Source organism: Geotrypetes seraphini, chromosome 5, assembly GCF_902459505.1.
Source record: "Geotrypetes seraphini chromosome 5, aGeoSer1.1, whole genome shotgun sequence".
In the NCBI taxonomy this organism is placed as follows: domain Eukaryota; kingdom Metazoa; phylum Chordata; class Amphibia; order Gymnophiona; family Dermophiidae; genus Geotrypetes; species Geotrypetes seraphini.
The window spans coordinates 129112366-129128209 of NC_047088.1; the positions used below are offsets into that span (position 1 = coordinate 129112366).

General features: G+C 39.9%; 1 protein-coding gene across 2 annotated transcripts in view; it reads right to left on the reverse strand.

The window, feature by feature from the left end:
• Positions 1-3888: 3888 nt before the first annotated feature.
• LOC117361527 overlaps positions 3889-15844 on the reverse strand; it is a 672067-nt gene continuing 660111 nt past the window's right edge. For both annotated transcript variants that reach the window (XM_033946990.1, XM_033946988.1), the window contains one exon: positions 3889-6016. In XM_033946990.1, coding sequence (XP_033802881.1) covers positions 5941-6016 — 76 coding nt within the window. In that variant the 3' untranslated portion in view covers positions 3889-5940. The remainder of the gene's footprint in view (positions 6017-15844) is intronic.

Below are 15844 nucleotides of genomic sequence, written 5' to 3' on the forward strand. Positions count from 1 at the left end.
TGACCTGTTGTCTCCGGAACTGGAACCGTCTGCTGAACAACTTCCTGTACCTCATTGTCAGGTTCTTCCTGTAGCAGCTGGAATCTGTTCCTCAGGGTGATTTGCGGGGTTGATGTAGAACTGTCCTGTATGTGAGAGAAAGAGACAGAAGAAGATGAAGGTCTTGTGCGTTTGCCTGTGGAGGAAGTTACCAGCTGCCAGGAATCAGCGTCTCCAGCCTCTTCCTGAATTCCGATGGTTGGTCTCAAGGTCGCAGATTTGGTTGCTTTGGGCATAACAAGGAGGGTCTTGTCAGGTTCCCGTTCGGTGATCTGGGACAGCTCCTGGATGACTCCATCGATGAAGACCTCGTCGTCTCGGATGCTTTGCAAACACTTAACCTCCTCTCTCAGGCTCCTCAGCTCCAGCAAAAAGGCTTCCATCCGTTGCTGATCCGTTGCTTCCGTCTTTGTGGAGACTGTAGTCATCTTCGTGGGGATGGCCTTGGTCTGTACAGAGACCTCTGTACTCCGTCCTGGCTCCCCCTCCACCTGCATGAGGACCATGGCCACACCCTGGATCCCTTCAGTGACTGGACTGCCTGTCTTGATTGAAGTTTTGTTGCTTCTAGTTCTACCTGCCATTTTGAAAAGGTATTTTTTTGGGGGGAGGTTGTTAGTTATTGGTCAGATAGTCTTAGTTCTCTTTTCTTAGTTCATAAGTCATCAGTAAACCAGGGAGAGGAGAACTTGCAAGGATAGTATTTTATCTCTTTGACTGGGGCTAGCCCTTCATATAGGGTTTTTACCTCTTTGTGCTAGTCAATGGCTGCCTCTTCAACAGACTGAGAATTTTGTTTTGATGTTCCTACTAGGTTTGAGGCACCTGTGGAGAGATCCTCCTAGTTAATAGCCTCATTGTTGTTTATTATCTTACATTGGGGTTGCTTCCTGGTTGACGGTTGATTTGTTGTTTAGGTGTGGTTGAATGTGATCAGATGGTGATCAGACCAGGGTACTGGCTAGGGTTTGTGTGGTGTCTTTTTGAATAAAGATTAGATTAGGATGTGGCCCACAGAGTAAGTCGGTGAGGGGACTATTTGCTTGAAGCCTAGGTCTGATAATAAAGTGATGAAGTCTGCTGGGGATCCAGTCTTGTTTGGGTAGCTTGCAAAGTTAATGTCTCCAAGTAAGAAGGTGGCACACAGCAGGCTGGCTCCACTGATCCACCAGTTTCTCTGTGAAGCTGCAGTCCGGCACTGCAGGACTGCGTCCTTTTCTCTGACAGGGGAACACGGGAAGGGGTCTCAAGACAATGAAGCCATCCAAAATGAACTTTATGTGAAAAAAATAAGAAATAGAAGCAGAGCAACTGCAAAATACATCTGCACGGACTGCTTGCACAAATTGTAACTGGGATTATTTACTAACTTTCAGGCTAAGGAGGTGGAGCATATGTTCAGAAAAGATGTGGATTTTTGCAACACTCAGACAGCAGGTTGGGATTGAATACCTTGTGAGTGGAATCCGGAAGGGATGTAACAGAATATGCAGTAGTGGTAGTATGTTTAAATGCTTAGGGAATGAGTGCATGCTTTGGTAGTGGGTGCTGAGATGCCTCTCCCCTCTAGCATTAAGTGCTGAGTAGGGGGATGGTTCTGAAGCTGATTTGATATTAGAAGGGGTTAGAGCCCTTAAGCAAACTCAAAGCCCTGACCTACTTAGAATCCATTGTAGCAGGAACTTTGGGAAGGATTAGGACCACCATATCATATTGGGTGGAATGGTTCCCCTCTCCACTGACCCATGATTAGGATCAGATCAGGTGTATGTGGTTTTCAGGAAGTCAGGAGAGAATTTCCCATATGATGCATAATAAGTGCTTAGCTGTTTTTCAAAAACACAAGAGAAGAGAGTGAGGGGCAGAGTGGTCTCTAGGCTGACCCTGACGCCAAGTCAAGGGAACACTGGTTCTGTGGACTTAAGACATTGGACATTTTCCAGGGAAAAGAGCCCCAGTTTCTCTAATCTCTCAGCATATGAAAGGTTTTCCATACCCTTTATCAATCGTGTCGCACTTTTCTGGACCCTCTTGAGTATAAGGTACGGCGACCAATATTGAACGCAGTACTCCAGATGCGGGCGCTCCATCACCTGATACAACGGCAGGATAACTTCTTTCGTTCTAGTTGTAATACCTTTCTTGATAATACCTAGCATTCTGTTCGCCTTCTTAGAGGCACACTGTACTGATAGCTTCATTGTCTTGTCCACCAGTACCCCCAAGTCCTTTTCTAGGCTACTTTCACCCATTACCAAGCCTCCATCATATAGCTGTACATTGGGTTTCTGTTTCCTACATGCAAGACTTTATATATGCCATCTCTTCGCCCACTCTCCCAGTTTGTTCAGGTCCCTTTGTAAATCTTCAGTCCTAACCCCACTAAATAGTTTTGTGTCGTCTACGAATTTTATAACTTCAAACTTTGTCCCTGTTTCTAAATCATTTATAAATACATTGAACTTTATGTGGCAAAGACTGAACCAGAGAAGCAGCTGGACTATGTAAAGAATGCAGGCATTTTTTCTGATTGTTTTTGCATCTTGAGGAACAGTTTTCTATGCCTCCATGTATGGACTGAGCTATTAAGACATGTAAGCCAAGTAAAGGGCTGGTATATGATATCTAGAGGCCAACCTACTGAATTATAAACTAAAGGAATAAATGTTTTTGAACTGCTGCTTGGCCTATGAACTCAGATTTTGTTTTCTCATTTGATGCCACTGCCTTATGGCTCTCCAAGGAGTGCCAGATCTTGTGCCTGTGGTGGGAACTGGGCACTCTGGCCTTAGGCAGACCTCAGCCCCATCACAATATAAATCATATCAAATTCTTTTCCACTACTACTGCTCAACACAGACTCTTCTCTTCACCACTGCTTGTACTCTAACCCAGTATTTTTCAACCTAAGTACCACCTAAGCCTAACAAATACTGAGTACCCCTGCCCAAACCACCCCAAACTCTGCTTGATTCCACCCCCATAATAATAATTGCAACGCAATTTCTTTCTTTTTTTTATTTATGATTTTCAAATTAGAAATCAAGTATCCACTTGTACAGAAAAAAATAAAGATAAAGTATTCAGTTTAACATCTCAAATATCAAATACAAAAATTAATACAGCTTAACTTCAGCTCAAGTCCACAATTAGGATCCAAGATATAAATAGTGAGAAAGTAAGAAAATTTAACAATCTAAATTGCTATTTAGAGGGAAAAAGAGGCCCATTTGGCTGAGATAGGATAACTAATAATCAATATAGCCCTCATATTCCCCTTAAACCTGGGGTGCTGTAGACAGGAATGTTGTCAGCTGGCTTGGATCAAAGAAAACATATTTTTCATATGATATTGTATCACATTTACAAGGATGTCAGAGAAAAAAGGTCACCCCAAAAGCTGTAACTCCTGGTTTTATAAGAAAAAATTCACGTCTCCTTCCTCCCTCCCTCTTTCCTATGTTCCGAGTTTGTGCTCCCTCCCTTCACCGTCTTCTAGACCTTTATCTTTCGTCCCTCCTGCATCAAAGCCTGCCTGCTTCCCTCCCTGCCGCATCAAAGCCTGCCTACCTGCTGCTGATTCCTCCTCCCCCAGTCTGCCGCCACCTGCATTTAATTATCCCCACTGCAACTCCGGGAAGAGAAGGGCCAGGCGCGTGCAGCGACTGCAAGCCGCTGGCCCACAAGCCTTCCCCACGATGTCAATTCTGACATCGGAAAGAAGGTCTGGGTCAGCCAAGCAGTGATTGGCTGGCCCAGATCTTCTCTCCGACATCAGAATTGACATTGGGAGGGGGGAGGCTTGCGGGTTAGTGGCGTGCAATTGCTGCAGATGCCTGACCCTTCCCTTCCTGGAGTTGCGGCAGCAGCAGGGGTAATTAAATGGAGTGGGTGGCAAGTGGTGGCAACGAGTGGGCGGCGGTCCGCGTACTCCCTAGGGTACGCATACCACAGGTTGAGAAACCCTTCTCTAACCCACGTCCTATTCCTGCCACTTTCTCTTTCCTGTTGCTTCTTCAGGCCTAGGCTCACAGTTCTTTCCTCTTGCTACTGTTTCTGAACCATTATTTCAGTTGATTATTGCTATACTGCTCCCCCTTCCCTCACCAATGGTGCCATGCAATCTAGCATAAACTATTATATAAACCCACTAGCAAAATGTAAAAGAGGAGTTGAAGAACAAGCAAACTTGGGAAGGTGAAAGGAAAAGGCAGAGAGAATTGAGAAACATAAGGGGGAAGGAAAACAAAAATGGAGTAAAGGTAAGAATGAGTGGGAATAATAAGATAAAAAAAGAAGGAAGGAGGAAGAGATGTAAAGGGGGGGGGGAAGAGGCAGAGGACAGGAAGAAAGTAAGAAAGAAACCTAAAAGTGCCTTTAAAATAAGAACAAAAATTATCCAGATACACCATGAAGTAAAAGTTTTTCAAGAAAAATGGGCTCTAGCGGCATGTTATATATTGTAAAACAATTTATGTAAAAATATAAAAAAGTCTTGCTTTAGAATTTACCTTGAACGGTTGCAGAAAATCAGGGTCCTTGGTTAGACCAAATGTTCTGATCTAATGAATACTCTCATTGTGAGGTTAACCATTTTGGCATATTCAATAGCAATGCTTTGTCTTTTTCAAATGTGCATAACTCATGGGACATTTACTCTATTGACTGGGGAAGGACATGTTTAATTGAGGGAAATTTTAATTTCTGTGGCTAAAGGGCAAGGCAGCACTGTGAAATAGTGAAACCCCCATTTACATAAACATCCAATAGAATGTGCACTATTCTTACAGTTGTTTTAGAAAAGCTCATATTGCAAAGGTTTGTATTAATTTTATCCTCTGTCATTCTTCCTAAGTTTACCACATCATATAATTTTTCAGAATTGAGATAATTCCAAATCACTGCTATTATGGAAAAATACATGCATTTGAGATCTTCCAATAGATTGTGTCAAGACAATTTTTTATTTTCAAAAAAGCACTACTGGCATCTTTGGCTGTTCCCCTTTTACAAAACCTTAGCACCGGCCATGGCAGTAACAACTCCGATGCTAATAGAATTCCTATGATTGTTGAAACTGTTACCGCTACGGCTGGCGCTAAAAATGCACTATGGTTTTGTAAAATAGGGGGTTACAGAGGTAAGGAGGCAATGATAGTGTTAATAAATAAGACATTTCTACAGTCACGTCTTTATTAAATTTGATAATTTCAGATATTAATTAGCTTGCACTATGTCTTCCTGAAAGCAGCAGGATGCTGAAAATCTTACACTACATACAGTACCTGCATCACACAAAGCTACAGGGGTGCTGATTTGGTACTGGTATGATCCATACTTTTCAGCCACTGCCTAGCAGAATTATGATTCTTACAGAAAAAGCTGCAGCAAAAAAGTATAAAACACATCCAAATAAAGAATATATATTTCCATAACAGTAACATTTATTTCGCAATCAAATTAACCAAAGTATGCTTTAAAATGAAGAGTATATATACTAAATAAAGGAAATGTCTAAAAAAAATACTCAAAACAGAAAACATTCACTCTTTAAAAATTATTTTAGCCATTTTCCAGCAGCTTTATTGTATTTCACATTAGTTTTAATCACAGAAATATTACTAGAATAAACTAATTAGCTGGAATTTATTAAGGCCCCCTTTTACAAAGCTGTGCAACTGAGTACTGCATGTCAAATGCTTCGACACCCATTCAATTCCTATGGGCATCGGAGCATTTACTGCACTGGCCTGTGCTGCTGACTTTTGTTAAAGAAAGGGTAGATTTGGATCATTTATCACTGTGGTTTCCTTTCTGTTGAGTAAAAGATATTAAACTTTACTGTCTGCTATTGGACATTTCCTTTTTCAAATAGGTCAGATATAAAACTATTTTTGAACATTATTTCTGTAAGCCTTTATCTCCAGAAGCCAGAAGCTTTATCTTCTTCAACGTCTGCTTTCCATCTTCAGTGCACCTGGATATAATACACAAACAACCAGAACATATGTGGATAGAATAAAAAAAAGGTATTAAAAAAAATATCCTACAGCACTAGACTCCAACCTTTTTCAAGTGTCACAATGTGAACACAAGACAGCTCTGAGAGCCAACAAAAGATTTTAAGCTTACATATACTAATAATTTTGTATACCACTTTGACCTGCTTGCTCAGACTGGATATTAAACATAAAAAATTAATAATAATATTGATTATACAACACTTCAAGGATATATTTTAAAAACACCTGAATAATACACTTACGAGACTGTTTGCAGGTACTATATAATGTGGGTAAAATTGAAATTAACACATTTACAAGATTTGAGGAGCAGTTAATCCAAACTAAAATATACAGGTAGCTGTAAAAAAAAAAAAGAGCTGGTTTATTATTAAACCAAGTCATAGGCGCCAGCAAACTCTATGCTGCAGAGTTATAGAAAAACACAGGAAATAAGTACTGTACTTATGTATTTTATAAGTTACTGCTCTCGCCTTTCTTGCACCCTGTTGTCTGGTGCCTGTCCGATAGACTTGCAGGGGAGGAGGGAGTTGCTGTAGCCTAGCAGCTGCCAAAGGGGAAGGCAAGTGCATCAGATTGACACTGACAAAAGGAAAAGACAGATTCAGATAACCTTATTGGCGTGACAATTTTACCTATGTTGCCAAGATAATACCTATATCTAAGGTAAAAAAAAAAAAAAAAAAAAAAAAGACAGAGAGGTACTGGGAAAGCAAGAAAGGGAGCAAGAAAAGGGTGATGAGAATGGAGAGGGGTAACTGGTTAGGAGAGAGAATGTTGTTCTGAAATACTGGAAGAGGCAGCACGGAACTGTAAAGGGAAGAAAGCCTGGGTGATGGGTGTCAGCCTAGCTATCGCTACCATTCAGCATTTTTAGTTGGCATTACTTATATCAGCAAAGGCCTATGGGAAATTATATCAATCTGACTCTGGCATGGGAATGCAGATAGACCCTGAGGGCAGGGAGACTGTTTTAAGTAGCCCTGATTGATATGTTTTAAGTATCCCTGATATGTTTCAAGTAGCCCTGATTAAATCATGACTAGCTAAAAGGTGTTAATGTCTGTTTAAGAGGGTGCTTAGGACAATGTGTCCAGGTGCACAGATCAAGAAGACAGGCTGCTTGAATGGGACAAAGAAGCCAGAGACTAATCCCATTTACCATGCTTGCAAGTATCACACCCTCCTTTATCAATTAAATTAACCATTGTTTCAAACAGTTTACAAATTCTAAACAGAAAGATATTGGGACATACAATAGTTTCTATATTCAGAATAAGTTTCCAAGGTATAAAAGCCTCCTCTCTGCTCTATCAATCGAGCTATCAATCTATCTATCTCTGGAGGAGAGGGGTCTTGGCTCTCTCTCTCTCTTTCTCTCTGGCTCTCCCTAGAACTTCAGACTCTCTGTCTCTTTGTCTCTGAACTATGTAAGGCAGGGAAACTGCGTTGCTCTCTGCTTAATTGTAATGCTTAATTGTAATGCTTATAAATATTGCTTTTCTGTAAGACTATTTCTATAATATATTCTTTATGCAATCATCTCTGGCTTTGCCTCTTTGATTCTAATTCCTGGTGAGTCTTCAGTGAGGGAACTGAACCTGGGACCAGCGTTTGTCAGGGCACCTTTCACTTAACCCCTACCACCATATATTGTGGGGGCCACTAACAAATCTGACATTTTGGGGGCCTGTCTCGGTCCTTACTGATGATTTCATTTGGGTAAGTAGAATTCAATTTTTTTTTAAATGTATAAGAGTGAGAAATCAAAAGTCCTTGGAAAACCCTTAGATTGATTGTACGTTAGAATGGATGACACACTGTTGAAAAGTTCCAGTAATATTGTGGGGTTTTATACTTGGTGAGATTACAGAGTAAGATAGAAATCAAAAGACCTTCTGGAACCCTTAAATTGTTTTAGACTGGATGACACACTTGTGAAAAGTTTCAGTAATATTTTGGGTTTTATATTTGGTGAGATTTTACTATCAAAAGTCTTTGTAGTGTTACCTGTGCCAGTTTGCATTGTATGATTTGCTCTTATAAGCTTGCTAGGGTGTTGCATGTAAGAATATTTGAGCTGCTCTGAAGAAAAGCAGGGTTCAAAGTGAAACCAGCCACTCAATTAAGACACGCCACATCTGTACTAATAACTTTTACTTTTTTACCTTGTGCTTTTAATTCTATTTCTTGTCAGTCTCTGCCCTGGTGAAAGGCCCAGTGCACACTGGACTGGAACTGGCAGCTGACACCTCTGCTCTTCTAACAGACTTCTTATATTTTTTCCTGCTAAACTTCTGCCTGTAAATTTCAGGTAGTAACCAGTGTGGGCATAAGTGTATTATTTATGCCAATGACTCTTGCCTAACACACTTTACCTTGATTTTCTACCTATTAACTAAAGTCTCCCTCCTTCATAAGTGGGAGCATTTCAATCTCAAAGGCTACACACAGACAGGGACATTTAGAAGCCCATTCTCTCTCATGAAAGAGCAAGGCCCACGAACCAAGGCAGACTTCTGCAGCCTCAAATATGAACCCTTTTGATTTTCAAGAACTCATAGATATTGTACACAAATATTTTGACAAGAAAGGGGGTCCATATGAGGGCAATTTTCCAGAACACACATGGCACGATATTCAGAAACAAATGGTTTCTCATTCTCAGGAGTTTAGAAAGAAAACAAATAAACAAAAATGCCTTTTCATTCAAGGAATATTAAGGGGAGTTATTAGCCTACGACAAGAAAACACTGACTTGAACACTCAGTGCCATCAGCTGTCCAAAGACTTAGATGAGGCACAAATTAATATACCAGAGCAAACAAACCAAAACTGCAGACTTGTACACGGTGCAGGCAAATTTTATTTTGACAAATAAATCTTAACTAAAAACCTTTTACCAGACAGGGGACCCAACACGGTCCGTGTTTCGGACAACCTTCATCAGGGGTCCATGGTAATAAAGGTAAAAAGAAATATATCACAAAAAGAAGCCTGGAAAGATAGCGTTTGGTAGCACACCAGTGAATCTCCGAAATGCACTACAAGTTCGTCACAGTGTCCAGGCTTCTTTTTGTGATATATTTCTTTTTACCTTTATTACCATGGACCCCTGATGAAGGTTGTCCGAAACATGGACCGTGTTGGGTCCCCTGTCTGGTAAAAGGTTTTTAGTTAAGATTTATTTGTCAAAATAAAATTTGCCTGCACCGTGTACAAGTCTGCAGTTTTGGTTTGTTTGCTCTGGTCTGTTTTTTCACTGCAGACGAAGTTGGACCTCTGGTTCTTTTGTTGTTTTGTTGCTGCACAAATTAATATATCCATGCTAAGAACCCAAATTGTTCAAGCTACAAATTCCTTTTTAGCTGTAAATGAACAATTAGAAGAGGCCAAGGCAGAATTAAAGTATTTAAAGTCAAAATGTGCCTCACAGGGACAGGTTAATGCTGTCTCCTCACAGATTCTGCCATCTGCACCATTTCCACCATCACCATATAATCCATGTAGTCAGAAAAACGTTTTTGTAGCAGGCCAGAGAAAAGGTAAACTAGCTACAGATGTAGAACAGGAAGAAGAATCCACAAATGAAGATGAGGAAAATTCATTACCAGGCCAGAGCAATACCAAAAGTACCCCTATAAGTGACACAGCTCCAGTAACAGTAGTACTGCAGGGACATATGAAAGATAGTGACATTGAAAGAATAGTGGAGAAAGTGGACCCTATGCCTTTTAATATAAATGAATGGTGCAAATGGGCTACTGACATACTGATTCACTGGGGTCTAGGGAAATACAAAAGGAACAATGCAGATTTTGATAAGCTTATGCACCTAGCCCTGGGTCCACATTATTATAAATTTGGATCTCTTGTTCATCCATACCAATTTCTAAAGATGGGCATTGAACAACTATTTCGCTGCACCTCTTTGCAAGTACTTAGAATTGTACTACTATCATGATCATCAGAAATCTACTATTCTAATCTCTCTCGACCTGTCCGCAGCCTTTGACACTATCGATCATTCTCTTCTTCTCTCCAGATTAAAAGACTGCGGTATTACAGGTTGTGCTCTTTCTTGGTTCATATCCTATTTTCACGAACGCTGCTCCAAAGTTCAAGCAAAAAATGAAACTGCCTCAACCATACCACAAACATTCGGTATCCCACAAGGTTCAATCTTATCTCCTTTACTCTTCAACATATTTCTATCTCCACTTCTTACTTTGGCGCAATCTATAGGATTTACAATCTACGCCTATGCCGACGACATACAACTCCTTCACCCAATCAATACTACTAACATTTTAGACATAAAAGAAATAAATAATAAACTGAATATCATAAGTGACTGGTTATATTCAAACAAACTCTCACTTAATATTGACAAATCTTGCGGGCTCCTTCTTCCTATCAAAACATCTGAATCATTATTAGGAACAATCACAATCAAATCTCTACCATTACAAATGCTAACCAAAATAAAACTCCTTGGTGTTATCTTCGATAGAGAGCTTACTTTTCACGACCACATAAGTTCGGTTGTAAAAATCTGCTTTTTTAAACTTCGTATTATTCGATCACTCTGTCCTATCCTAGATACTGACTCAATCAACATCTTGACTCATTCCCTAGTCATTTCCCACCTAGACTACTGTAACTCCCTTCTTAACGGACTCCCTCAAAAAGAACTACGACGACTACAATTAATACAAAATTCAGCAATAAAACTAATATACAAAAAAGGTAAATTTGAACACGTTACTCCTCTTTTTAAAGAGGCCCATTGGCTCCCCATCACCCATCGCATCACCTACAAAATCATCTTACTTTCCTTTAAAATTAAACTTTTCCATCAACCACTATTCCTTGATAAACTATTAATTCCACAATGTTCCCCTCGTACGTTAAGATCCACTGACCAAAAACTCCTTTTTATTCCTTCTCTAAAAGAATTCTATTACACCCGAAAAACCAATTTTGCAGTAACTGCACCCACACTATGGAACTCTCTCCCACAATATCTACGGGACGAACAAAATTTAATCAAATTCAAGACCGGCTTAAAGACTTTCTTATTTCAAGACGCTTTCGATTGAACCTAAATCATCCTTTCTCATTTCTTCCTCTTTTATTTTTTCTTCCTCTTTTATTTTTTCTTTCTCTTTCTTTTTTCCTGCCTCTTACCGCGTAAGTACTTGCCTCAACAATGCTACCCCATCCCTCTCGTTCTATCCTCTCCCCACTTTCTCCTTCTTTACTAAATTATGTAATTTCTCCCCTCCTTCCCCTATTTTCCTCACCTTCCAGTTTGTCTAGTCTATGTCATTTACGTTCACTTTATTTCATAAAATTTTTAGCCTTTATAAAACATTGTTAACCGGCCAGACATTTGCTTGATGGTCGGGATATTAAAAACTAATAAACTTGGAAACTTTCACCCCTGCCAAGTGATACAGTAGAGCAGTTTGCATATAGAGTGTGGGTAATACATGCTGTACTTAAAGAGAATGAACATTGGCCCATTTCCTCAGATTTTGGTCAGAGAGAACATAAAGAATTCCTATTAGAATTATTATCTCCCGAGATTACTAAACACCTTCTGTTGTTCTCGGAGGACACTAAAACTATGCCTTTTGACACTTTACTGCTCAGGATTGGGTCTGTGTGGAAGACCGAGCCAGCTCAAATTATTTCAGTATCAGAAGCTAGAAGGTGGCGTGCTGAGGGAGCACCCCAATGTAATGTAATGTAATGTAATTTATTTTTATATACCGCTAATCCGTTAGGTTCTAAGCGGTTTACAGAAAATATACATTAAAATTATAAATAAGAAAGGTACTTAAAAATTCCAATACAATAAAACACCACATACAGGAAATAGAGAGCATGTAAGAGGTAGTTACAGAAATTCCTCCACTTACATTCCTTTCCATGAACTCAGAGCACAGACAGAAGCATTAGAAAAAGAGAAAATGAAATGGGAACAAGATCGGCACACAATGCAGATAGAATTGGACAGAGTAAAAAGTGATTTAACAGCTAGACACAACAGTGCTAGTCCATAGGGATGTCCTGATTCTCTGTGTCCGAATACCAAGGTGACTCAGGCCTTCACAGCCCAGCCAGACTCTTTTCACTTACCTGTGGACTCACTTTTGGAGACGCAGGATAAGGGAAAGAAGTCAGACTCAGAATTCAGCTTGAGGTATGTGGCACCTTTGATATTGGACACTTCCGACTGCCCCAATGTTAATACTACCATAGAGGGTCAGGATAAATTAACTTTGATTGATACAGGGGCTGGAATCAGTTTTACAGATAGAGCGCCTCCTACTGGAGATCAGAAAAATATGGAAATTTGTGAGATTCAGGGTCTAAATGACAAAGCTTCAAAGTGTGTGTCTATCCCACAAAAGGAACAAATGAAAGACATTGTAGAAACTACTGCCAGCATGAATGAGAATACAGGCAAAGAAATAGTTGAAATGGCTGGTCTTGCATTGGGTACAGGAATTCTAAATGCTTCTAAACCTTTGGTTCACGAGGTTATTCCTGTGCAGTTAGCCACACAGTGTAGCATGCTAGTGCAGAAGCATGATCGTAGTGTAACTCACTCAGAGGCTGCAGATGTTTGTTTGGGCACAAGATTGTGGGAAAAGGTACACAGAAATTTTGTTTTGAGGGCAAAGATCCTGAACCACAAACACAGCATCCAGTACTTCCTCCAGCAACAGAACTGGTGCCTAAGATGGAGGAGAGGGGTCTGAGTGGACCTATCTCTTAGCATGTGGCTCTCCAGCTTGGTCATTTGCTAAATCAGGGAGCTCCAGTAGGCTCACTATACACTCTCAGGCCCTAAGATTTCAAAGCCTATAGTACCAGTAGCTGCCTCTTACTCTGACATTACTGTGAAATTTAAGCCTAAATGTGCATTTTTCTCTGTCCTAGACATGACTAATGATTTTCGGAATTTGCCCCTTGCCTCTGAATGCCAGGATACAACAGTGCAGACAAAAGAAGACACATCTAGCCTGCACCTGACTTCTGCACCGCAGTGCCCACTCCTCCGAGTGCAGTGGGACCCAGGTTGCAGACATGTGGTCAAGGTCGGCCTCAATGGAACATGGATGAAGTTTGCTCTAAGTGACCTTGAGGATGCTGCTAATTTGAAATGGTTTTTTTTCTTTTTCTTAGCAGCAGTTCGAATATATACATAGCCATCCCAGACCAATTTTGGCACAAAGATATTTCTAATGTTTTCCAAGGTTCCTCTTTATCACTGCAGAGATAAAGACGTTCCAAAGAAGATATTAGCTTTATGCCTTTTCTGAATATGAGATGGTTATGATATGCATTATTTGTACTACTCAGGTGTTCATCTTTGTTTTGGGTTTTTTTTTTAACAATGTGTTTATTTGCAGAATTAAATTCAGCCCTGAACACTTGACAGATGTACGCCTAAAAATTTGTGTTTTATGTTGTCTCTGCCATGTGGTCTGTCTTTTGTCTATTTGTTTTAGTTTAGGGGGTACCCCAGGATATATAACATTGGCCATTTCTAGAGCTCTTTTCCCCATTTTTTTTTTTACTAGCCCAATTGAGCAATGTTCTTTTACCTATTGTTTCATATCCTAAATGTAGCTTAGTTAGGGGTTATATTTTTAAGTAAAGGTTTCACTTTATACCGTGTTTATTCTATGCTCCTCACTAGATTCAGTACACATTTCTGATATAATTTTTTTATATATATACATTCAGTACAGAATTATGGTCTCTCTGAAGTGCCATAATAGTTATATGCAGCAAACAAAAACATATCTTTTTGGAATGTCTGATTAAGAACCATAAGTACCTGAATATTGTCTGTCTTTTGCCATAACTATAACAAGTAAATGCATTAATATTGTTACATGTTGCCACATTCAGTACAAGCAACCTGGTCTCTCTCTCTCTCTACATTCAGTACAGGCAACATGGTTTCTCTCTCATTTTCTATCTCTTATTTGGATCACACTGGAGTACAGCTGCTGAATGATATCTGGACTCTTTATGCACAGACATCATTTCATCTCAAGGGTGAGCACCACTAGTTTCCAGTGACTGACAGATCCTGTGCAAACATCGTTTCATCCCAAGCGTACATCTCACCAGTTTAAAGAGATTGCCGGTTCCTGCTGGACTAATTCATCTTCCTGCACCCTGATTGCAAAGTGCTGTACACAATGTTTCCTGTTCATCGGATATAGCCACCTTCCTAAGAACGCTTTGCTGTACAATTCCACCTATTTAACCTATTCTATGGACATTCCTGACTTTATTTCATATGCTGTGCATCCACTACCTCTTGGTATGGGCAACGAGACATTTCAAAAGCTGCTGAACTTTACTGAACTCCATACTTACATTAAACAACTTAAGAAAACCTCCAAAGAAGTGAATCATACTATCACTTTTTAAAATGGACAGATTGCACAAAATTTGCTACGAGACGCTCATGTCTCAGTTTGGAAAACTTTCTTTGGGTATTCACCCACTGCAACCACGTATTTAATGTTTTCATTCACCCTATCATTATCTTAATTATTGTACAAATTTTGCTATGTATTATTATGATTTTCCTTTGCTGTAAAGTGAAACACATGTACATTTCTTTACAACGCATATCATACAAAGTTCCTTCTAGCTTTTAAGGCAGTTATACATGTATTTCCAGTATCTTCTCTGACACTGATAATTTGGTTCTAATTTGGTTTTAATTTGGCATGACCTATTGCATTACCATTACCAGGGTCAGACATAATATTTTCCCATATCCCATACTGCGATACTCTCTCAGGACATCTTGGTACCTTATACCTGAACCTCTGAAAAAGCTTCCTTGCATCCCTTATGCACCGTTCATTCGCTCAACAATGGGTAAGATTATAAGCATACTGAGATCCCCGCCCAGATGATGGCCTATACAACCTAAGACAGAGGTTTGAACTCATAATGGGAACTGTTTATCTTCATAGCTTGGAGATTCTGCAGGACAGGGGACATGCGGCTATAATGTTGGAGGTAAAAGAAGCATCTGCTAATTGCAGACTGGCTGTTTAAAGAAGGGTACCACAAGCTTGCCCTCATTTCAAAGAATAAAAATAAAAAAAATATGGGAGATGTCAGCCTAGCTATCGCTACCATTCAGCATTTTTAGTTGGCATTACTTATGTCAGCAAAGGCCTATGGGAAATTATATCAATCTGACTCTGGCATGGGAATGCAGATAGACCCTGAGGGCAGGGAGACTGTTTTAAGTAGCCCTGATTGATATGTTTTAAGTATCCCTGATATGTTTCAAGTAGCCCTGATTGAATCATGACTAGCTAAAAGGTGTTAATGTCTGTTTAAGAGGGTCCAGGTGCACAGATCAAGAAGACAGGCTGCTTGAATGGGACAAAGAAGCCAGAGACTAATCCCATTTACTATGCTTGCAAGTATCACACCCTCCTTTATCAATTAAATTAACCATTGTTTCAAACAGTTTACAAATTCTAAACAGAAAGATACTGGGACATACAATAGTTTCTATATTCAGAATAAGTTTCCAAGGTATAAAAGCCTCCTCTCTGTTCTATCAATCGAGCGCTCTATCAATCGAGCTATCAATCAATCTATCTATCTCTGGAGGAGAGGGGGCTCTCTCTCTCTCTTTCTTTCTCTCTCTCTCTGGCTCTCCCTAGAACTTCAGACTCTCTGTCTCTTTGTCTCTGAACTATGTAAGGCAGGGAAACTGC